General features: G+C 48.8%; 1 protein-coding gene across 1 annotated transcript; it reads left to right on the top strand.

The window, feature by feature from the left end:
• The first annotated feature begins 608 nt into the window (after positions 1-608).
• CRLF2 (cytokine receptor like factor 2) lies at positions 609-23,480 on the top strand. Its single transcript, XM_055266866.2, has 8 exons — positions 609-884; positions 4,666-4,768; positions 7,329-7,495; positions 11,077-11,210; positions 13,518-13,680; positions 15,908-16,028; positions 19,888-19,972; positions 21,886-23,480. Exons 1-8 carry the CDS (start codon positions 740-742, stop codon positions 22,147-22,149), a joined length of 1,182 nt encoding a protein of 393 aa, XP_055122841.1. The 5' UTR covers positions 609-739; the 3' UTR covers positions 22,150-23,480.
• The last annotated feature ends 1,263 nt before the right edge of the window (positions 23,481-24,743 follow it).

The raw sequence follows: 24,743 nt of genomic DNA, 5'->3' as shown, positions 1-24,743 counted from the left end.
GAGGGGAAGGGATGGGGGAGTGGGTAGGGGGAAGGAAGAGGGACAAAATGGGAGGGGATGGGAAGGGAGGGGGAGGGGAGGGGGAGGAGAAGGAAGGGAAGGGAGGGGAGGGGAGAGGAGGGGAGGGGGAGGGGAGAGGAGGGGAGGGGGAGGGGAGGGGGAGGGGAGGGGGAGGGGAGGGGGAGGGGAGCGGGGAGACAGAGGGTAAGGGAGGGGAGGGGATGGAGGGGAGGGAAGAGGGGAGGGGGACAAAAGAGGAGGGTATGGGAGGGGGATGGGAAGGGAGGGGGTGGGGAGGAGGAGGGGAAGGGAAAGGAAGGGAAGGGAGGGGAGGGTAGGGGGGAGGGGAAGGGAAAAGGAAAGGGAGGGGAGGGGAGGGGGGAGGGAGGGGAGAGGGGAGGTGAGAGGAAGGGAGGGAGGGGGGAGGGGAGAGGGAGGGGAACAGGGACGGGAGTGGGAACAGAAGGGAGAGGGAGGGAAGGGAAGGGAAGGGAATGGAGGGGAGGGGGAGGAGATGGGAGAGGGGGAGGGAAGGGGAGGCCTCAGCTCAGCAGTGTGTGTGGCAGTCCTGATCCTGGATTGATTGTGTGTGTGTGTGTGTGTGTGTGTGTGTGTGTGTGTGTGTGTGTGTGTTCTTGACAAGCGTATCTTTTAAAATCAACTGTCACTGTGCTTCCTGCCTGTAATCATTTCCCTAGTTTCCTTTCTGACTTTTTAAAATCGATGGTGACCTCTGCTTATGAGTCATGAGCGATCTGTTCGTCGTAGGTCCCTGAGGACCTCACTCTCCACTCCTGTTTCAGGCATGGGGCGGTTCGTTCTGCTGTGCCGAGCTGCTGTCTTTCTGCTGGGAGGCTGGATGGCTTCGGGGCAAGTAGGAACAGGTAAGCTTTAACCACTCGCCTGCGTAAAATATCCTTTATTTCAACACCCTCTTCTTGTTGTATTTTGGTTTATGGTTTCCTTTGCAACCAGGCACTCTTTATTTTGTAAAACTTAAACAATGAGTGTGGAGGTTTCTTTTTTCTTTTTCTTTTTTTTTTTTTTTTGAGAGGGAGTCTTGCTCTTGTCGCCCAGGCTGGAGTGCAGTGGCGCGATCTTGGCTCACTGCAACCTCTACCTCCTGGGTTCAAGCAATTCTCCTGCCTCGGCTTCCCAAGTAGCTGGGATGAAACATATTTATAAGTAAATACATGAATGATAAGTGTACTTACTGCTCCTGGAATATCCACTGCTTATATGCCGTTTTGGTGGCCAGAACTAGGAACTATATGTGTGCGTGTGTGTGTTTATCTATTGATTGATTGATTGGTAGATATATTCATTTTTAATCTATCCATCAATGTATCTCATCTATCTTTTCCCATTCATCACCCATCCATCCACCATCCATCCATCTATTATTCATTGATCCATCCACTAATATATCCATCCACCCATTTATCAAACGATCCATCCACTCATACATTCACCCACCTATCAACCCACCCATCCATCCATCCAGCCACCCTTTCATTCACCCATCCATCCATCTACCATCCACCCATCTATCATCCATCCATCCATCCATCCACCCATCCATCCACCAATACATCCATACACCCACCCATCAAACCATCCATGCACCCATGCATTCACCCACACTTTTATCCACTTATCCATCCATCCATCCATCCATCCATCCATCCATCCATCCATCCACCCACCCATCCATGTACACATCTACGTATCCATCTACCCATGCATCCACCCATCCACCCACTGATTCACCTAAGTATCTGTTCATCCATTTATTCATCCATCCACTCACCCATCCACCTACCCATCCACTTGTCTTCCATCTATACACCCACCTGTCCATTGATTCATCCATCTACCTACCCATCCCTATCTATCTGTGTCTGTCTGTCTATTTCTATCATCATCTATATAATTCTATCTCTAACATTACCATTTATCTATCTATCTGTATCTATCTATCCTCCAGATACCTCCACTTAGAACCCAACATGACAAGGTTCACTGTAGCTCGTCTTTCCAAACCTGTAACTCACTTCTTTGACAGTGAGAGACTTGGCTGCCATTATCCAAAATATCATTACACGTTTGCTCTATCCTAAAATATTTCCATTGTCCACGTTCGGAATTATAAACCCAGACCTCTTGAAACATTAGACCTACTGAATCCTATGTAACCTTCCAAGCAAAGATAGAAAGACTTCTTTATGGTTGGCCCATTTCTTTTCTTTTCTTTCTTTTTTTTTTTTGATACGGAGTCTTGCTGTGTCGCCCAGGCTGGAGTGCAGTGACACGATCTCGGTTCACCACAACCTCTGCCTCCCAGGTTCAAGCCATTCTCCTGCCTCAGCCTCCCGAGTAGCTGGGATTACAGGCACCTGCCACCATGCACAGCTCATTTTTTTGTGTTTTTAGTAGAGACAGGGTTTCACCATGTTGGCCAGGCTGGTCTCGAACACCTGACCTCAGGTGATCCACCTGCCTCGGCCTCCCAGTGTTAACATTACAGACGTGAGCCGCTGCACCCGGCTGGTCCATTTCTGAAGTTGGTGTGTGTGGTGTTTTGAGAAAGACAGTAAGGTGGATCGATGGGGACAGTTTCCGATGCCACCTTAGGTATCCACAGGGGATGTGTCGTTGGATACATGATTGATGCTCACATCTGTGCATGGCACTAGTGGATGAACATTACCTTTTGCAAAAACAAAAACAAAAGCAGCCGGGTGCGGTGGCTCACACCTGTAATCTCAGCACTTTAGGAGGATGAGGTGGGCGGATCACGAGGTCAGGAGATGGAGACCATCCTGGCTAACACAGTGAAACCCCATCTCTACTAAAGATACAAAAAATTATCAAGGCATGGTGGCGGGCGCCTGTAGTCCCAGCTACTCGGGAGGCTGAGGCAGGAGAATGGCATGAACCCGGGAGGCGGAGGTTGCAGTGAGCTGAGATCGTGCCACTGCACTCCAGCCTGGGTGACAGAGACAGCCTCCATCTAAAAAAAAAAAAAAAAAAAAAAAAAAGCAGCTATAATTATACCCTTGTTGACTTGTCTCTGAGGTTTTTGCAAAAGGTAAGTAAGGTTCACCCACTACTGCACTACTGGCATGCACAGATATGAGCGTCAATCGTGTATCCAATGACACATCTCCTGTGGATATGTAAGGTGACATCGTCTCTTTTGGACCTGCCTTTATGTACGCTGCAGCTCTTGCTCAAGGAATCAACAGGTAAACCGTGCGTACAAATCTTGGTTTTTCTCTGTCCTTTGACTTTTTATTTATTTATTTTTTGAGACAGAGTTTTGCTCTTTCACCCAGGCTGGAGTGCAGTGGAGCGATCTCAGGTCACTGCAACCTCCTCCTCCCGGGTTCAAGTGATTCTCCTGCCTCAGCCTCCCGAGTAGCTGGGATTACAGGCACCCACCACTACACACAGCTAATTTTTGTAGTTTTAGTAGATACGGGGTTTTACCGTGTTGGCTAGGGCTGGTCTCAAACGCATGACCTCAGGTGATCCACCTGCCCCAGACTTCCAAAATGTTGGGATTACAGGCGTGAGCCACCGCATCTGGCCAGATCTCTGTTCTTTTATTTTTTATTTATTTAGTTATTTTTGAGATGGAATCTCCCTCGGTCGCCTGGGCTGGAATGCAGTGGCCCGATCTCAGCTCACTGCAACCTCCACCTCCTGGGTTCAAGCAATTCTCCTGCCTCAGCCTCCCAAGTAGCTGGGATTACAGGTGCGTGCCACCACGCCTGGGTAATTTTTTGTATTTTTAGTGGAGACAGGGTTTCTCCATGTTGGCCAGCACGGCCTCGATCTCCTGACCTCATGATCTGTCTACCTCAGCCTCCCAAAGTGCTGGGATGACAGACGTGAGCCACCGTGCCCAGCCAAATCTCTGTCCTTTTAAACCAATGTCTCATTGTTAGGACGAAAAGTGCCGGCTTCATGTTGTAAGTTTCTAGCTCTTTTTAGAATTGCCTTGCCGGGCGCGGTGGTTCACGCCTATAATCCCAGCACTTTCGGAGGCTGAGGCGGGTGGATCACGAGGTCAGGAGATCCAGACCATCCTGGCTAATATGATGAAACCCCGTCTCTACCAAAAATACAAAAAAGTAGCTGAGTATGGTGGCAGGTGCCTGTAATCCCAGCTACTCAGGAGGCTGAGGCAGCGGAATCTCTTGAACCCGGGAGGCAGAGGTTGCAGTGAGCCGAGATCGTGCCATTGCACTCCAGCCTGGGCGACCGAGTGAGAGTCTGTCTCAAATAAAATAAAATAGGCTGGGCGCGGTGGCTCACACCTGTAATCCCAGCATTTTGGGAGGCCGAGGCGGGCGGATCACAAGGTCAGGAGATCGAGACCATCCTGGCTAACACGGTGAAACCCCGTATCTACTAAAAATACAAAAAATTAGCTGGGTGTGGTGGTGGGTGCCTGTAATCCCAGCTACTCGGGAGGCTGAGGCAGGGGAATCGCTTGAATCCGGGAGGCGGAGGTTGCAGTGAGCCGAGATCGCAGCACTGCACTCCAGCCTGGGCAACAGAGAGAGACTCCAGCTCACAAAGAAAAATAAATTTAAAAAAATAAAAAATAAAATAGAGTTGCCTCACCGTGAACTTCATGCGTCTTTCTGTGTCTAGGAGAAGGAGTACAGATTCAGATCATCTACTTCAATTTAGAAACTGTGCAGGTGACATGGAATGCCAGCAAATACTCCAGGACCAACCTGACTTTCCACTACAGGTAACCGGCCCCCAGAAAGCAAACCCCACACCTGGGGCTCAAAATCGCTCTTCTGAGCCGTCAGCGATTGGAAATGCTAGAGAACAAAAGTGTAAAACATCAGACTGTGCAAGCCGGAATGTTTGTTCTGTAAAACCCTCAGCCCTCACCACAACCACAATCTCATTGCCCCAAACCTTCTTGCCAAGGGACGGCTGACTCACTCTCAAAATCACCTACATTCTTTTTTTTGGTTGTTTTTATTTTGAGTCGGAGTCCCACTCCGTTGTCCAGGCTGGAGTGCGGTGGCGCAATCTCGGCTCACTGCAACCTCTGCCTCCCGGGTTCCAGCGATTCTCCTGCCTCAGCCTCCCGAGTAGCTGGGATTACAGGCACCTGCCACCATGCCTAGCTAATTTTTGTATTTTTAATAGAGATGGTGTTTCACCATGTTGGACAGGCCAGTTTCAAACGCCTGACCTCATGTGATCCACTTGCCTCGGCCTCCCAAAGTGCTGGGATGACAGGCGTGAGTCACGGCATCACGCCTAGACTAGAAAGTGTAGAAAATCACCTAGATTCTTCACGGGAGATTAACAAAGAGCTTTCTTCACCCAGAGCTCTGGGTGAACTTGAAATCTTATCTACTAGGCAGCCGGGGAGGGAAAGACTCAATCTCTGAAACATTTCACAGCCTTACCCGGGGCTACCTCCAACACTGCTCTCCCTGATGTGAGTTTATTTTTATTTTTACTTTGGCTTAGTTAGACACCCAGAAGTATGCGTGCGAACATTGCAGGAAGGGTTTTTCCAATAAATTTAGTCATCGGTGGTTGATTATTCAGTTTGATAACAAAAGAGATAAACGGCAAAGCATACAGAACAGGGAAATTTTAAAATGAAGTTATTTGGAAAATAAGACTCACCGTTGGGAGACCGAGGTGGGTGGATCATCTGAGATCAGGAGTTCCAGACCATCCTGGCCGACATGGTGAAACCCCATCTCTACTAAAAATACAAAAATTAGTCGGGCCTAATAATAGGGCCTAATGACAGGTGCCTGTAATCCCAGCTACTCAGGAGGCTGAGGCAGGCGAATCGCTTGAACCTGGGAGATGGAGTTTGCAGTGAGCCGAGATTGTGCCACTGCACTCCAGCCTGGCCGACAGAGCGAGACTGTCTCAAAAACAAACAAACAAACAAAAAAAAACCTCATAAAAAGAAAAAAAAAAAGCGCTGGGCTTTGCACATGGTTGCAGAGTTCAGCTCAGTTTCTTCCTCTGTAAGAGGGCGCAGTTCTTGAGGGTCACGGTGGCTCATGCCTGTTATCCCAGCACTTTGGGAGGCCGAGGTGGGCGGATCACCTGAGGTCAGGAGTTCAAGACCAGCCTGGCCAACATGGTGAAACCTCGTCTCTACTAAAAATCCAAAAAATTAGCTGGGCGTGGTGGCAGGCGCCTGTAATCTCAGCAACTTGGGAGGCTGAGGCAGGAGAATCGCTTGAACCCGGGAGGCAGAAGTTGCAGTGGGCTGAGATCACGCCATTGCACTCCAGCCTGGGCAACAAGAGCAAAACTCTCAAAAAACAAACAAACAAAACAAACAAACAAAAAAACAGCTGGGCGCGGTGGCTCCCACCTGTAATCCCAGCACTCCGGGAGGCTGAGGCGGGTGGATCACAAGGTCACGAGTTTGAGACCAGCCTGGTCAACATGGTGAAACCCTGACTCCACTAAAAATACAAAAATCAGCCGGGCACGGGGGCAGGCGCCTGTAATCCCAGCAACTTGGGAGGCTGAGGCAGGAGAATCGCTTGAACCTGGGAGGCAGAGGTTGCAGTGGGCCGAGATCACACCATTGCACTCCAGCCTGGGCAACAAGAGCAAAACTCTGTCTCAAAAAACAAACAAACAAACAAAACAAACAAACAAATGGCCAGGCGCGGTGACTCATGCCTGTAATCCCAGCACTCTGGGAGTCTGAGGCGGGTGGATCACCTGAGGTCAGGAGATCGAGACCAGCCTGGTCAACATGGCGAAATCCCGTCTCTACTAAAAACACAAAAATTAGCTGGGTGTGGTAGCGGGCGCCTGTAATCCCAGCTACTCAGGAGGCAGAGGCAGGAGAATCGCTTGAACCCAGGAGGCAGAGATTGCAATGAGCTGAGATCACGCCACTGCGCTCCAGCCTCAGGGACAGAGCGAGACACCATCTTAAAAAAAAAAAAAAAAAAAAAAAAGCCGGGTGTGGTAGCTCACACTTCTAATCCCAGCACTTTGGGAGGCCAAGGTGTGTGGATCACCTGATGTCAGGAGTTCCAGACCAGCCTGGTCAACATGGTGAAACCCTGTCTCCAGTAAAACTACAGAAATTAGCTGTATGTGGTGGCGGGTGCCTGTAATCCCAGCTACTCAGGAGGCTGAGACAGGAGAATTGCTTGAACCCGGGAGGCGGAGGTTGCAGTGAACTGAGATCGCGCCATTGCACTCCAGCCTGGGTGACAAGAGCAAGACCCCATCTCTAAACAAATAAGAGATGCTTTTTTGTTTTGTTGCTAAATGGTCGTCGTTTTAAACCACAGATTCAACGGTGATGAGGCCTATGACCAGTGCACCAACTACGTTCTCCTCGAAGGTTACACTTCGGGGTGCCTCCTAGACGCAGAGCAGCGAGACGACATTCTCCATTTCTCCATCAGGAACGGGACGCACCCCGTTTTCACCGCAAGTCGCTGGGTCGTTTATTACCGTAAGTATTGTAAAGCCAGCTCACCATGCTTTTCAGTACTTCAGCTTATTACCACAAGGACTGAAAACCAAGCTCATGCAAATCGCCGGATCCGTGATTACCGTTAACTATTGAAAAGCAAGCTCACCATGCCTTTCAGTACTTCCTTCAGTTTATTACTGTAAGTAATGAAAAACCAAGCTCCTGCCAGTCGCGGGATCAATGATTACCGTAACTATTGAAAAGGACGCTCAGCATAGTTTTCATTACTTCCCTCAGCTTATTACCGTAAGTACTGAAAAGCTCATGCAAATCGTCGGATCCATGATTACCGTAACAATTGAAAAGCAAGCTCAGCACGCTTTTCAGTACTTCCTTCAGCTGATTATCCATAAGTACTGAAAAGCAATCTCATGATAGCCGCTGGATCAATGATTACCGTAACTATTGAAAAGCAACCCAGCATACTTTTCGCTACTTCCATCAGCTTATTACCATAAGTACTGAAAAGCTAATGCAAATCACCGGATCCATGATTACCATAACTATTGAAAACCAAGCTCACCATGCTTTTCAGTACTTCCGTCAACTTATTACCGTAAGTAATGAAAAGCAAGTTCATGCCAGTCGCGGGATCAGTGATTACCGTAACAATTGAAAAGCAAGTTCAGGAGATCGAGACCACGGTGAAACTCCGTCTCTACTAAAAATACAAAAAAGTTAGCCGGGCGTGGTGGCGGGCGCCTGTAGTCCCAGCTACTTGGAGAGGCTGAGGCAGGAGAATGGCGTGAACCCGGGAGGCGGAGCTTGCAGTGAGCCGAGATTGCGCCACTGCACTCCAGCCTGGGCGACAGAGCGAGACTCCGTCTCAAAAAAAAAAAAGAAAAGAAAAAGAAAAAAGCAAGTTCAGCATGCTTTTCAGTACTTCCTTCAGCTGATTACCGTAAGTACTGAAAAGCAATCTCATGATAGTCGCTGGATTAATGATTACCGTAACTACTGAAAAGCAACCCAGCATACTTTTCACTACTTCCTTCAGCTTATTACCATAAGTACTGAAAAGCTCATGCAAATCACCGGATCCATGAGTACCGTAACTATTGAAAAGCAAGGTCACCATGCTTTTCAGTACTTCCTTCAGCTTATTACCATAAGTACTGAAAAGCAAGCTCATGAAAGTCACTGGATCAGTGATTACCGTAGCTATTAAAAAGCAAGCTCACCATGCTTTTCAGTACTTCCTTCAGCTTATTACCGTAAGTACTGAAAAGCAAGCTTTCGCAAGTCGCGGGATCAGTGATTCCCGTAACTATTGAAAAACAAGCCCAGCATACTTTTCACTACTTCCTTCACTTATTGCCGTAAGTACAAAAAAGCTCATGCAAATAACCGGATCCATGATTACCGTAACTATTGAAAAGCAAGCACAACATGCTTTTCAGTACTTCCTTCAGCTTATTACCATAAGTACTGAAAAGCAAGCTCTCGCAAGTCGCGGGATCAATGATTACCATAACTATTGAAAAGCAAGCTCAGCATGCTTTTCAGTACTTCCTTCAGCTGATTACCATAAGTACCGAAAAGCAAGCTCTGGCAAGTCGCGGGATAAATGATTACCGTAACGATTAAAAAGCAAGCCCAGCACACTTTTCAGTACCCCTTCAGCTCGTTACCTTCAGTTACTTTCAGTAAATTCTGAAAATCAAGCTCATGGACCATTGGCCACTAGAGCCCAGTGCCCGGTTCCTGAGTCCAAGTGGGAAGAAACCGGCCTTCTAGGAAGTTCCCTCTTACACGCACACTGGTTGGGGATTGAATCTGTCCCCAGTGGGGAGACCAGATGACCCTGGGAGACTGTGATTTAAGGGAATGAATTAAAGGCGGGGCGCCGTGGCTCGTGCCTGTAATCCCAACACTATGGGAGGCCAAGGCGGGCGGATCACTTGAGGTCTGGAGTTCGAGACCAGCCTCGCCAACATGGTGAAACCCCATCTCTCCAAAAAAAAAAAAAAAAAATTAGCCGGGCTGGTGGCGCATGCCTGTAATCCTAGCTGTTCTGGAGGCTGAGGCAGGGGAATTACTTGAACCCGGGAGGCAGAGGCTGCAGTGAGCCAAGACGGTGTCACTGCACTCCAGCCTGGGCGATTTATAAATTTATTATTTAAAAATAAATAAGGCCGGGCACGGTGGCTCACGCCTGTAATCCCAGCACTTTGGGAGGCCAAGGCGGGCGGATCACTTGATGTCAGGAGTTCGAGACCAGCCAGGCCAACATGGGGAAACCCCATCTCTACTACAAATACAAAATTAGCCGGGCTTGGTGGTGCATGCCTGTAATCCCAGCTACTCGGGAGGCTGAGGCAGGAGAATCGCTTGAATCTGGGAAGCGGAGTTTGTGGTGAGCCAAGATCGTGCCTCTGCACTCCAGCCTGGGTGACAGAGCAAGACTCCGTCTCACAAGTCTGAGATGGTGATGTCTGAGAGCCGCATTCCCTCTGGAGGTTCTAAGGGAGGGTCCTTCCTGCCCCTCCCAGCTCCTGGGGGCTCTAGGCATCCCTGGGCTTGTGGCCACATCACTCCAGTCTCTGCCTCCATCTCCACGTGGCTTTCTCCTCTGTGTCTCTGTCTCCTCCTGTCTCCGAGAAGGACACCTGTCATTGGATTTAGAACCCTTCCTTCTCCAGTATGACGTCATCCTAACTGAATCTATAATGATCCTTTTTTTTTTTGAGACAGAGTCTCTCTCTGTCACCCAGGCTGGAGTGCGGTGGCTCAATCTCGGCTCACTGTAACCTCCGCCTCCCGGTTTCAAGCGATTCTTCTGCCTCAGCCTCACTAATAGCTGGGATTACAGGCATGTGCCACCATGCCTGTATTTTTAGTAGAGACGTGGTTTTAGCATATTGGCCAGGCTGGTCTCGAACTCCTGAGTTCAGGTGATCCACCTGCCTCGGCCTCCCAAAGTGCTGGGATTATAGACGTGAGCCACTGTGCCCAGCCAGATGGAAACTTTTTTTTTTTTTTTTTTTTTTAGATAGAGTTTTGCTCTTGTGGCCCAGGCTGGAGTGCAATGGCACGATCTCTGCTCACCACAACCTCTGCCTCCAGGGTTAAAGCGATTCTTCTGCCTCAGCCTCCCGAGTAGCTGGGATTGCAGGCACGACCACCACGCCTGGCTAATTTTGTATTTTTAGTAGAGACAGGGTTTCTCCATGTTGGCCAGGCTGGTCTCGAACTCCCGACCTCAGGTGATCCGCCCACCTCAGCCTTCTAAAGGATCCTATTTTTAAATACGGTCCCATTCTGAGTTTCTGGGGAGTTGGGATTTTAACATATATTTTTGTGGGGGACATAATTTATCCCATAACAGACACACAGGACACTTTCTACAGAATTTTAGAGAGTTCCTTCCTTTGCAAACCTACAGATTCTCAGAACTCTGGTGGAAGCTTCTCCTATAAAAGTAATGAGGACGGGTGAACCCCAAGACCCATAAGGTATTAAGGGGAGGAGGGGTACAGGCTAGAGAAAGGGGATGAGGTAAGCCTGTCACAATCAGCTCAGAGAGGAGGGATGTCGCTTCTGTTATTTCTTCTTCTCAGTGAAACCCAGTTTCCCGAAACACGTGAGCTTTTCGTGGCATCAGGACGTGGTGACGGTGACGTGTTCTGACCTGTCCTACGGGGATCTCCTCTATGAGGTTCAGTACCAGAGCCCCTTCGACACGGAGTGGCAGGTGAGCCGGGTGGCCGTGACTCAGGGCGATGGTGGCTGAGTGTCCCCCAGGTGCGGGCTGTGGGATTCGCTGTTTCATCAGACCCCAGTCCCCTCTGTCTACACCTTCCTGAATTCCACTCTGCTGTATCTTCCTGAGAGAGCTCTAGTCCAGCTTGTCTTTTTCATGTTTCTCTCTGTGTCTCCGAGGGGTCTCCAGAGAAAGAGAACCAATAATATTTCTGTCTATCTATCTATCAATCAATCAATCTATCTATCTCATTCTATTTTATCTCTCTCTCTGTCTTTCAATCTATTTATATCATGGCCAGACAGCTAGGTGTGTGTAAGTAAACTCTAGAATATTCTCATAATGAAGAAATCACCTCACAATGCATTTCTCAGAACATGTCCCCATCGTTAAGCAACGCATGACTGTATATCTACATATATGTACACACCCATATATACACACACATATATGTACACACCTTATATACACAGCTTATATATACATATATACACACACATATACACACATATAGATACACAGCTTATATATACACATATATACACACACATATACATACCTTATATACACATATTTATACACACATATATACGCACCTTATATACACACATATATATACACACACATATATACACAGCTTATATACACATATATACACACACATATATGCACAGTTTATATACACAGCTTATATACACGTATATATATACACGTATATACATACCTTCTATACACAATTTATATACACATATTTATACACACGTATCCACATACCTTATATACACACATATATACACACATATACACAGCTTATATACACAGCTTATATACACATATATACACACACATATATACACATACCTTATATATATACACACAGAGCTTATATACACATACATATACACACATATATACACAACTTATATACACACATATATACAGAGCTTATATACACATATATATACATACGTATATACATACCTTATATACACAGCTTATATACACACATATATATACACGTATATACACACTTTATATACACAGCTTATATATACATATATACACACATACATATATACACACCTTAGATACACAGCTTATATATACACATATATACACACACATATAGATACACAGCTTATATATACACACATATATATGCATCTTATATACACAGCTTATATACACACAGCTATATACACACCTTATACACACAGCTTATATATACACAATTATATATACACACCTTATATATACAGCTTATATATACACACATATATAAATATACATATAGAGATATCTTATTGGTACATATATCTACAAACATATATAAACTATATATGTATAAATTGATACATAGAATAGAACATTTATCTGTATTTTTATATCCATTTATATCTGTAGAGATATATAGATACAGGCTGGATGCAGTGGCTCACACCTCTAATCCCAGCACTTTGGAAGGCCAAGGAGGGTGGATCATCTGAGGTCAGGAGTTCAAGACAAGCCTGGCCAACGTGGTGAAACTCCCTCTCTACTAAAAATACAAAAATTAGCCGAGCATGGTGGCGGGTGCCTGTAATCTCAGCTACTCAGGAGGCTGAGGCACAAGAATTGCTAGAACCCGAGAGGCAGAGGTTGCAGTGAACCGAGACCACACCACTGCACTTCAGCCTGGGCAACACAGCAAGACTCTGTCTCAGTAAATAAATAAATAATATTTTAAAATAATAATAAAGTAAATACAGGCCAGGCACAGTGGCTCATGCCTGTAATCCCAGTACTGTTGGAGGCCAAGGCAGGAGGATTGCTTGAGCCCAGGAGTTGTTGACTAGCTTGGGCAACACAGCAAGACCCCATCTCTTTTTTTTTTTTTTAGACAGTCTCGCTGTGTCGCCCAGGCTGGAGTGCAGTGGTGCAATCTCGGCTCACTACAACCTCCGCCTCCCAGGTTCAAGCAATTCTCCTGCCTCAGCCTCCCAAGTAGCTGGGATTACAGGCTCCCACCACTTTGCCTGACAAATTTTTATATTTTTAGTAGAGATGGGGTTTCACCATGTTGGCCAGGCTGGTCTCGAACTCATGACCTCAGGTGATCCACCCGTCTCAGCCTCCCAAAGTGTTGGGTTTACAGGCGTGAGCCACCGGGTCCGGCCTCGCAGCTCCATTCTTGAAGTCAGCGAGACTGCAAACCCTCCGGAAGGAAAATTCCGGACAGACAGGTTACTTCACTGATCATTGTGTGTGTGTGTGTGTGTGTGTGTGTGTGTGTGTGTGTGTGTGTGTGTGTTTCTCCAGTCCAAACAGGAAAATACCTGCAATGTCACCATAGAAGGCTTGGATGCCGAGAAGTGTTACTCCTTCCGGGTCAGGGTGAAGGCTATGGAGGATGCATATGGGCCAGACACATACCCAAGCGACTGGTCAGAGGTGACATGCTGGCAGAGAGGCGAGATTCGGGGTAATGCTTGTTACGCGGCAGTGTCCCATAGCCTTGTCACCAGGCTGGAGTAGGCATAGCCACTGACTCTGTCCTGCCTTCCCAGGAGGTGGGAGGGAGGGTGTCCTGCCTTCCCGGGAGGTGGGAGGGAGGGTGTCCTGCCTTCCCGGGAGGTGGGAGGGAGGGTGTGTCTGAGCAGGATGTGTCTGAGCAAGCTCAGCCTTCTGTCATCCTCCAGGGCTCCACCTGAAAGCAATTCCTCCCTGTTTCACTCCCTGGCTGCTTTCATTCGGGAGAGTTTTCTTTCTTTTGTTTTTTTGAGAAACATTCTCATGGTGCCCAGGCTGGAGTGCAGTGGTACAATCTCGGCTCACTGCAACATCTGTCTCCCACGTTCTGCCTCAGCCTCCCGAGTGGCTGGGATTACAGGCACGAGCCACCACGACCGACTAAATGTTTTTATTTTTTATTTATTTATTTTTAGAGGGAATCTCAGTCAGTTGTCCAGGCTGGAGTGCAGTGGTGCGATTTCGGCTCATGGCAACATCTGTCTCCCATGTTCAAGCAATTCTCCCGCCTCAGCCTCCCGAGTGGCTGGGATTACAGGCACGCGCCACCATAGCTGACTAAATGTTTTTATTTTTTATTTTTTTATTTTTTTTTTTGTACAGGGAGTCTCCATCTGTGGCCCAGGCTGGAGTGCAGTGGTGTGATCTCGGCTCACTGCAACCTCCGCCACCCGCGTTCAAGTGATTCTCCTGCCTCAGCCTCCTGAGTGGCTGGGATTACAGTACACGCGCCACCATGTCTGGCTAAATGGTTTTATTTTTTATTTTTTTATTTTCTTTTTTTGTAGAGGGAGTCTCAGTCTGTTGCCCAGGCTGCAGTGCAGTGGCGCGATCTCGGCTCACTGCAAGATCCGCCTCCCAGGTTCACACCATTCTGCCTCAGCCTCCTGAGTAGCTGGGATTACAGGCACGCACCACCAAACCCGGCTAATTTTTGTATGCTTAGTAGGGATGTGGTTTCCCCATATTGGCCAGGCTGGTCTCGAACTCCTGACCTTGTGATCCGCCCGCCTCAGCCTCCCAAAGTTCTGGGATTAAAGGCGTGAGCCACCGTGCCCAGCCTTCAATGTATGTTTTCAGGGGGCATGATTTCAGCTGCACAGCCACCAACAGAGGAAAACAAGCTCTCATATGCTGTAAGACCTCCAGCAACCACAAGCCTCCAAAGGCTGCATGTTGAACCTGCCCTTACTTCCTGGGGGTGGCTGTGGGATGCGTGGTTGTCCAGAGACAGTGTCTCCTTCCAGGATATTTTCCATAGGAATCAAAATTTGCTGACACCAACATTCATTTAAAAAAAAATAGGCCCATCTCTACTAAAAATACAAAAATTAGCCTGGTGTGGCGGACGCCTGTAGTCCCAGCTACTCGGGAGGCTGAGGCAGGAGAATTTCTGTATTAAAAATACCAGACTGGGCTGGGCACAGTGGCTCAAGCCTGTGATCCCAGCACTTTGGGAGGCCGAGGTGGGTGGATCACCTGAGATCAGGAGTTCGAGACCAGCCTGGCCAACATGGCGAAATCCTGTCTCTACTAAAAATACAAAAAATTAGCCGGGCATGGTGGCAGGCGCCTGTCATCCCAGCTGCTCAGGAGGCTGAGAAAGGAGAATCACTTGAATCCAGGAAGCGGAGGTTGCAGTGAGCTGAGATGGTGCCACTGCACTCCAGCCTGGGTGACAGAGTGAGATTCTGTCTCAAATAAATAAATAAATAAAAGATTTGCTGACACGAATATTTACAAACAACAAAAACAAAACAAAAAACAAACAACGAGGCTGGGCGCAGTGGCTCACGCCTGTAATCCCAGCACTTTGGGAGGCCGAGGCGGGTGGATCACGAGGTCAGGAGATAGAGACCATCCTGGCTAACACGGTGAAACCCCATCTCTACTAAAAATACAGAAAATTAGCCGGGCGTGGTGGTGGGCGCCTGTAGTCCCAGCTACTGGGGAGGCTGAGGCAGGAGAATGGCATGAACCTGGGAGGCGGAGCTTGCAGTGAGCCAAGATCGGGCCACTACACTCCAGCCTGGGCGACAGACCGAGACTCCCTCTCAAAAAAAAAAAAGCAATGAGAACCAAGAAAAAAAAAAAAAAACACCAAAGAATGAGAAGGGTGGTTAGGAATGAGATGTAACGTCATGTTGAAAACTTACAGCCGTCTTTTCATTTTGTTTCAGATTCCTGTGCAGAGACACCAACGCCTCCCAAACCAAAGCTGTCCAAATTTATTTTAATTTCCAGCCTGGCCATCCTTCTGATGGTGTCTCTCCTCCTTCTGTCTTTATGGAAATTATGGAGGTAAGGATGACTCCTGCTGCCTGTGGGTGGAGGGATCTGCTTGCAAAATGTCTGTGAAGTAGGAAAAAAGATTAATCGTCTGATAGAGTCATTTTGCTGGGCCTCAGTTTCCATGCAATGCCCACTTTTCTGACGGTGCATTACAAGAAATTTTGGAGGGGCCGGGCACAGTGGCTCACACCTGTCATCCCAGCACTTTGGGAGGCTGAGGCAGGCAGATCACAAGGTCACGAGTTCGAGACCAGCCTGGCCAATATGGTGAAATCCCATCTCTACTAAGAATACAAAAATTAGGGCCGGGTGCAGTGGTTCACCCCTGTAATCCCAGTACTTTGTGAGGCCAAGGCAGGTGAATCACGAGGTCAAGAGATCGAGACCATCCTGGCCAACATGGGGAAACCTCGTCTCCAATAAAAATACAAAAATTAGCCAGGCGTGGTGGTGCGCCTGTAATCCCAGCTACTTGGGAGGCTGAGGCAGGAGAATTGCTTGAACCTGGGAGGCGGAGGTTGCGGTGAGCCGAGATCGCGCCACTGCACTCCAGCCTGGGTGACAGAGCAAGACTCTGTCTCAAAAAAAAAAAACAAAACAAAAAATTAGCCCGGCTGGGTGTGGTGGCTCATGTCTGTAATCCCAGCACTTTAGGAGGCCGAGGCGGGCGGATCACCGGAGGTCTGGACAGAGTTCGAGACTAGCCTGGCCAACCTGGCAAAACCCCACCTCTACTAAAAATATAAAAATAGGCCGGGCGCGGTGGCTCACGCCTGTAATCCCAGCACTTTGGGAGGCCGAGGTGGATGGATCACGAGGTCAGGAGATCGAGACCATCCTGGCTACCATGGTGAAACCCCGTCTCTACTAAACACACAAAAAAATTAGCCAGGCATGGTATAGCAGGCGCCTGTAGTCCCAGCTACTCAGGAAGCTGAGGGAGGAGAATGGAGTGAACCTGGGAGTCGGAGCTTGCAGTGAGCCGAGATAGCGCCACTGCACTCCAGTCTGGGTGAGAGCGAGACTCTGCCTCAAAAAAATAAAAACAATAAATAAAAAATATAAATATAAATATAAAAATTAGCCAGGCGCAGTAGCGCGTACCTGTAGTCCCAGCTGCTCCAGAGGCTGAGGCAAGAGAACCGCTTGAACCCAGGAGGCGGAGGTTGCAGTGAGCTGAGATCGCACCATTATACTCCAGCCTGGGCAGCAAGGGTGAAACTCTGTCTGAAAAAAAGGAAAAAATAAAATTAGCTAGGCGTGGTAGCGTGCACTTGTAGTCCCAGCTATTTGGGAGGCTGAGGTGGAAGGATGGCTTGAGCTTGGGAGTTTAAGGCTGCAGTGAGCTGTGATTGCACCACTGCACTCCAGCCTGGGTGACAGAGCACGATCCAGGCTCTCAAAAAAAAAAAAAAACTAAAGAAGTCCAGGTAAGCTGGGCAACTTGGTGAGGGTAGCAAGAAGAATTGTCCAAGATCTAATACTGTCTTCACTTCATCAGTCACTGAATTTTTGGCTTTGAATCCAGTTAGAGTTCTAGCCGAAACAATATTCTTTCAGACCACAGACAGCTTTCCAAAAATGTGACGTTGAGTCATTTTCTTATTTATTTATTTATTTATGTATTTATTTTGAGATGGAGTCTTACTCTGTCACCTAGGCTGGAGTACAGTGGTGCGATTGCGGCTCAATACAACCTCCGCCTCCTGGGTTCAAGCAATTCTCCTGCCTCAGCCTCCTGAGTAGCTGGGAGGTTGAGTCATTTTCTTATTTATTTATGTATGTATGTATTTATTTTGAGACGGAGTCTCACTCTGTCACCCAGGCTGGAGTGCAGTGGCACGATCTCGGCTCACTGCAACCTCTGCCTCCCGGGTTCAAGCGATTCTCCTGCCTCAGCCTCCCGAGTAGCTGGGACTAAAGGTGCGCACCACCACACCCGCCTATTTTTTGTATTTTTAGTAGAGACAGGGTTTCACCGTGTTGACCAGGCTGTTCTTGAATGCCTGACCTCAGATCCGTCCGCCTCGGCCTCCCAAAGTGCTGGGATGACAGGCATGAGCCACCTTGCCTGGCCAACCTCCTCTTCTTATAAAGACCTCAGTCCTGTTGAAACAGAACCCTCCCTAGTGACCTCATTTTACCGTCATCACCTTTTTAGAGACGCCCATCTCCAAAGATAGTCTCATTGGGAGGTCGGTGATTAGAACTTCAGCATAGGAACTTTCAGGAATGAGGGTCCCATTTCAGCCCATCATATCAACAAAGTGGAAATAATCACATATTTAATGCAAATCCGTTGTGTGCACAGGACGTGGCTCACTGTCCGTCACACCTTATCCTGGTGGGAACTTCTATTTTTTTAAGACTGAGTCTCGCTCTGTCACCCAGGCTGGAGTGCAGTGGTGTGATCTCAGCTCACTGCAACCTCCGCCTCCCAGGTTCAAGTGATTCTCCTGCCTCAGCCTCCCAAGTAGCTGGGATTACAGGCATCCACCACCACACCCGGCTAATTTTTGTATATTTTGTTTTTTTTTTGAGATGGAGTCTTGCTCCATTGCCCCGGCTAGAGTGCAGTGGTGTGATCTCGGCTGACTGCAACCTCCACCTCCCAGGTTCAAGTTATTCTCCTGCCTCAGCCTCCCGAATAGCTGGGATTACAGGCATCCACCACTACACCCGGCTAATTTTTGTATATTTTGTTTTTTTTGAGATGGAGCCTTGCTCTGTTGCCCAGGCTGGAGTGCAGTGGTGTGATATCAGCTCACTGCAAACTCCGCCTCCCAGGTTCAAGTGATTCTCCTGCCTCAGCCTCCCGAATGGCTGGGATTACAGGCATCCACCACTACACCTGGCTAATTTTTGTATTTTTTTTTTTTTTGAGATGGAGTCTTGCTCTGTTGCCCCAGCTGGAGTGCAGTGGTGTGATCTCGGCTCACTGCAACCTCCACCTCCCAGGTTCCAGCGATTCTCCTGCCTCAGCCTCCCAAGTAGCTGGGATTACAGGCAGACGTCACCACACCCAGCTAATTTTTTATTTGTTTTGAGACGGAGTCTCGCTCTGTTGCCCCAGCTGGAGTGCAGTGGCGCAATCTTGGCTCACTGCAACCTCTGCCTCCCAGGTTCAAGTGATTCTCCTGCCTCAGCCTCCCAAGTAGCTGGGATTACAGGCATCCGCCACCACATCGAGCTAATTTTTGTATATTTTGGTTTTTTTTGAGATGGAGTTTTGCTCTGTTGCCCAGGCCGGAGTGCAGTGGTGTGATCTCGGCTCACTGCAACCTCCGCCTCCCAGGTTCAAGTGATTCTCCTGCCTCAGCCTCCCGAATGGCTGGGATTACAGGCATCTGCCACCACACTTGGCTAATTTTTGTATTTTTTTTTTTTTTTGAGATGGAGTCTTGCTCTGTTGCCCAGGCTGGAGTGCAGGCGGCGCGATCTCGGATCACTGCAACGTCTGCCTCCCGGGTTCACGCCATTCTCCTGCCTCAGCCTCCCGAGTAGCTGGGACTGCAGGTGCCCACCACCACGCCCAGCTAATTTTTTTGGATTTTTATTAGAGAGGGGGTTTTACCATGTTGGCCAGGCTGGTCTCGAACTCTTGACCTCAGGTGATCCACCCGCCTCGGCCTCCCAAAGTGCTGGGATTACAGACGTGAGCCACCGCACCCAGCCTCCTGGTGGGAACTTTATGAGGACCCCAGAGGCAGGGTCCCTGGGGAGCGGGAGGAGACACATGTGTCCACGTGGAAGGCCCCGCTCTGCCTTTCTTGGTCTCTCCCTGGGGTCCATGCCCTGCAGGTGCTTCTTGCCAGCCCTGCCTGCGGGGCTGTGGCCGACCTGACCACACTCTCTGTCCCTATTTCAGAGTGAAGAAGTTTCTCATGCCCAGCGTGCCAGACCCAAAATCCATCTTCCCCGGGCTCTTTGAGATACACCAAGGGAACTTCCAGGTATCCGCCCTCTCCTTGTGTCTCTTCTCCTCTCCACCAAGCAGGTACACCTCTGCCCGCACTCCTATCTCTCTGAGCGCGACCCTTTCAGAGAACGATGTTAACGGCCGGGCACGGTGGCTCATGCCTGTCATCCCAGCACTTTGGGAGGCCGAGGTGGGAGGATCACTTCAGGTCAGGAGTTCGAGACCAGCCTGGCCAACATGTGAAACCCCATCTCTACTAAAAGAAGTACAAGAATTAGCTGCGCGTGCTGGCTCACTCCTGTAATCCCAGTGACTCTGGAGGCTGGGGCAAGAGAATCGCTTGAACCGTGGAGGCAGAGGTTGCGGTGAGCTGAGATTGTGCCATTGCACTCCAGCCTGGGTGACACAACGAGACTCTGTCAAGAAAAAAAAAAAAAGGAAGGAAGGAAGGGAAGGAGGGAGGGAGGAAAGGGGGAGAGAGGAAGGAAGGAAGGAAGGAAGGAAGGAAGGAAGGAAGGAAGGAAAGAAGAAAGAAACAAAGAAACAGAAAGAAAGAGAAAGAAAGAGAAAAAAAGGAAAGAAAGAGAGAAAAAAAGAAAAGAAAGGAAAAAGAAAGAGAGAAAGAAGGAAAGAAAGGAAGAAAGGATGGAAGAAAGAAAACTGGTTTGATCTCTGCTCACTGCAACCTCCGCCTCCTGGGGCCAAACGATTCTCCTGCCTCAGCCTCCTGAGTAGCTGGGATTACAGGCGCCCGCCACCATGCCCCGCTCATTTTTGTATTTTTAGTACAGACGGGTTTTTTCACCATGTTGTCCAGGCTGGTCTCAAACTCAAGTCCACCCAGCTTGGACTCCCAAAGTGCTGGGATTACAGGCGAGAGCCACCATGCCCGGCCTATGTGTCCTATGTGTTGATTTTAATGCTGGTCAGCTGTGTCTGAATTTCAAAGGGAAGAGAGTATAAAGAAGCATGTCCAACTCTGACTTCCCATTATGACTCAAACTAGGTTTTTTTTTTTTTTTTTTAAGACAGAGTCTCGCTCTGTTGCCCAGGCTGGAGTGCAGTGGCACGATCTCGGCTCACTGCAAGCTCTGCCTCCCGGGTTCACGCCATTCTCCTGCCTCAGCCTCCGGAGTAGCTGGGACTACAGGCGCTCGCCACCACGCCCGGCTAATTTTTTGTATTTTTAGTAGAGACGGGGTTTCACCATGTTAGTCGGGATGGTCTCGATCTCCTGACCTCATGATCTGCCCCCCTCAGCCTCCCAAAGTGTTGGGATTACAGGCGTGAGCCACCGCGCCCGGCCGGCTCAAACTAGGTTTTAACTTAACTTTGGAATCACCTTGGCTGACTGGAGAGTCCGTCAGTCTGTTGGAGGGCTTAGAATTTTATTTTTGGGGGCCAGGCTCGGTGGCTCACGCCTTTGATCCCAGCACTTCGGGAGGCCGAGTCAGGCGGATCACCTGAGGTTGGGAGTTTGAGACTAGCCTGACCAACATGGTGAAACCCCATCTCTACTAAAAATACAAAATTAGCCGCATGTGGTGGTGGGTGCCTGTCATCCCAGCTACTGGGGAGGCTGAGGCAGGAGAAACACTTGAACCGGGGAGGCGGAGGTTGCAGTGACCCGAGATCGCGCCGTTGCACTCCAGCCTGGGCAACAAGAGCGAAATTCCGTCTCAAAAAAAAAAAAGAATTCATTTTTGGTTTACAAGGGTATCAGTGTCAGAGCCCCTGTATGCCCCAAACAAGAGCTTTGTAGGGGCTTAGACCTCCCAGATGAGAGCGTTTTCCTGTTCCATTGGGAATGGCGTTGTTTTACGGGAAGAAAGAAAGAAAGAGAAAGATGTCCAGGGATGTCTGCGGTGGGTACCGTCTGTACGGATGCTCAGGAGTCTGTCTGTGGTGTCTCCACTGTGTTTGAGCTAGAATGTTTCTTCCTGGTAGGAGTGGATCACAGATACCCAGAACGTGGCCCACCTCAACAAGATGGCAGGTGTGGAGCAAGAAGGTGGCCCTGAGGAGCCCCTGGTGGTCCAGTTCGCCAAGACTGAAGCCGAGTCACCCAGGACGCTGGACCCACAGACCGAGGAGAAAGAGGCCTCTGGGGCATCCCTCCAGCTTCCCCACCAGCCCCTCCAAGGCGGTGATGTGGTCACAATTGGCGGCTTCACCTTTGTGATGAATGACAGCGCCTATGTGGTGTTGTGATGGACACACCACTCTCAAAGTCAACGTCAGGATCCACGTTGACGTTTAAAGACTGAGGGGAGTGTCCTGGGGACTCCACACCACCATGGATGGGAATTCTCCACGCCAATGATGGTAGGACTAGGAGCGTCTGAAGATGCAGCCTCACCGCCTAATGCAGCCACTGCGATGCTAACTTTCCCCCACATGGGTATCTGTGTTCAAAGGCTTGATGGCAGATAGGAGCCAATTGCTCGAGGAGATTTACTCCCAGTTCGTTTTTGTGCCTGAACGTTGTCACATAAACCCCAAGGCAGGACATCCAAAATTCTGTAAAACCATCTTCCCACTCTGTGAGCCCCCAGTTCCGTCCATGTACCATTCCCATAGCACTGGATTCTCGGAGGATTTTTTGTTTGTTTGTTTTGAGACGGAGTCTCACTGTGTCGCACAGGCTGGAGTGCAGTGGTGTGATCTTGGCTCGCTGCAACCTCTGCCTGCCGAGTTCAAGCGATTCTCCTGCCCCAGCCTCCTGAGTACCTGGCATTACAGCTGCCCGCCACCACACTCAGCTAATTTTTGCATTTTTAGTAGAGACGTGGTTTCACCACGTTGGCCAGGCTAGTCTTGAACTCCTGACCTCAGGTGATCCACCTGCCTCAGCCTCCCAAAGTGTGCTGGGATTACAGGCGTGAGCCACCACGACCAGCTCTCAGAGGAATTTTTTTTTTCGAGACAGAGTCTTGCTCTGTTGCCCAGGCTGGAGTGCAGTGGTGCGATCTCAGCTCACTGCAACCTCCGCCTCCCGGGTTCAAGTGATTCTCCTGCCTCAGCCTCCTGAGTAGCTGAGACTACAGGCGTGCACCACCACACCCGGCTAATTTTTGCATTTTTAGTAGAGACAGGGTTTCACCACTTTGACTAGGCTGGTCTCAAATTCCTGACCTCTGGTGATCCACCTGCCTCAGCCTCCCAAAGTGCTAGGATGACAGGCTTGAGCCACCTCATCTGATTTTCAGAGGATTTTTTTTTTTTATAAACAAAGAATAAAGCATTTCATCTTTTTTTTTTTTTTTTTTTTTGAGATGGAGTCTCGCTCTGTCACCCAGGCTGGAGTGCAGTGGCACGATCTCGGCTCACTGCAAGCTCCGTCTCTCAGGTTCACACCATTCTCCTGCCTCAGCCTCCCGAGTAGCTGGGACTACAGGCGCCTGCCACCACGCCCGGCTAATTTTTTGTATTTCTAGTAGAGACGGGGTTTCACCATGGTAGCCAGGATGGTCTCGATCTCCTGACCGCGTGATCTGCCCGCCTCGGCCTCCCAAAGTGCTGGGATGACAGGTGTGAGCCACTGCACCTGGCCAGCAATCTTATAGTATATATATGTGTGTATATATATATGTATATGTGTATATATATATGTATATATATATATGTATGTGTATATATATATAGATGCTAATAGTGGATAGCAATCTAATAGTGTGTGTTAGCAATGTTACAGAGTGCATATATACATATACATATACATATACATATACATATACATATACATATACAGCTTCTACTTATAAAGTGAGAAACTGCGGTATTTGGTTTTCTGTTCTTTTGTTAATTCTCTTAGGATAATGCCCTCCAGCTGCATCCAGGTTGCTGCACAAAACCTTATTTCCTTCATTTTTATGGCTGTGTAGTATATTCCACGGCGTATAGGGTGGAAGGAAAATATCTTGGGCCCCTTCCAAATCGCGAAGCTAAAAGGAAAGTTCAAGCTGGGAACTGCTACAGGCCAACCTGCCTCCCATTGTATTCAAAGTCACCCCTCTGCTCAGTGAGATAGATCCACATCTGATCTCCTCCTTCGGAAAGGGTTATCAGAAACTGAAAACAGTGCAACCATCTGTCTCCCACCTACCTGTTACCTGGAAACACCCTCCTGGCTTTGAGCTGTCCCTGCCCTTCTGGGTGGAACCACAGGTACTTCTTTTTTTTCTGTTTTCTTTTATCATTTTTTTTGAGACAGAGTCTCACTCTGTCACCCAGGCTGGTGTGCAGTGGCACGATCTTGGCTCACCGCAACCTCCGCCTCCCAGGTTCAAGCGATTCTCCTGCCTCAGACTCCTGAATAGCTGGGATTACAGGCACCTGCCACCACACCTGGCTAATTTTTGTATTTTTAGTAGACATGGGGTTTTGCCATATTGGCCAGGCTGGTCTCAAACTCCTGACCTCAGGTGATCTGCCTGCCTCGGCCTCCCAAAGTGCTGGGATGACAGGCGTGTGCCACCATGCCTGGCTAATTTTTGTATGTTTAGTAGAGACGGGGTTTCACCATGTTGGCCAGGGTAGTCTCGAACTCCTGACCTCAGGTGATCCGCCTGCCTTGGACTCCCAAACTGCTGGGATGACAGGTGTGAGCTGCTGAGCGCTGAGCCCATCCTGTACTTCTTTTTTTTTTTTTTTGAAACGGAGTCTCGCTCTGTCGCCCAGGTTGGAGTGCAGTAGTGCGATCTCGGCTCACTGTAAGCTCCGCCTCCCTAAAATGTATAAAACCAAGCTGTGGCCAGGCGCGGTGGCTCACGCCTGTCATCCCAGCACTTTGGGAAGCCGAGGCG

Source organism: Symphalangus syndactylus, chromosome X, assembly GCF_028878055.3.
Source record: "Symphalangus syndactylus isolate Jambi chromosome X, NHGRI_mSymSyn1-v2.1_pri, whole genome shotgun sequence".
NCBI classification, from domain to species: Eukaryota; Metazoa; Chordata; class Mammalia; order Primates; family Hylobatidae; genus Symphalangus; species Symphalangus syndactylus.
Note: the sequence above shows the minus strand (reverse complement) of the source record. Positions and strands in the feature narration are given on the sequence as shown.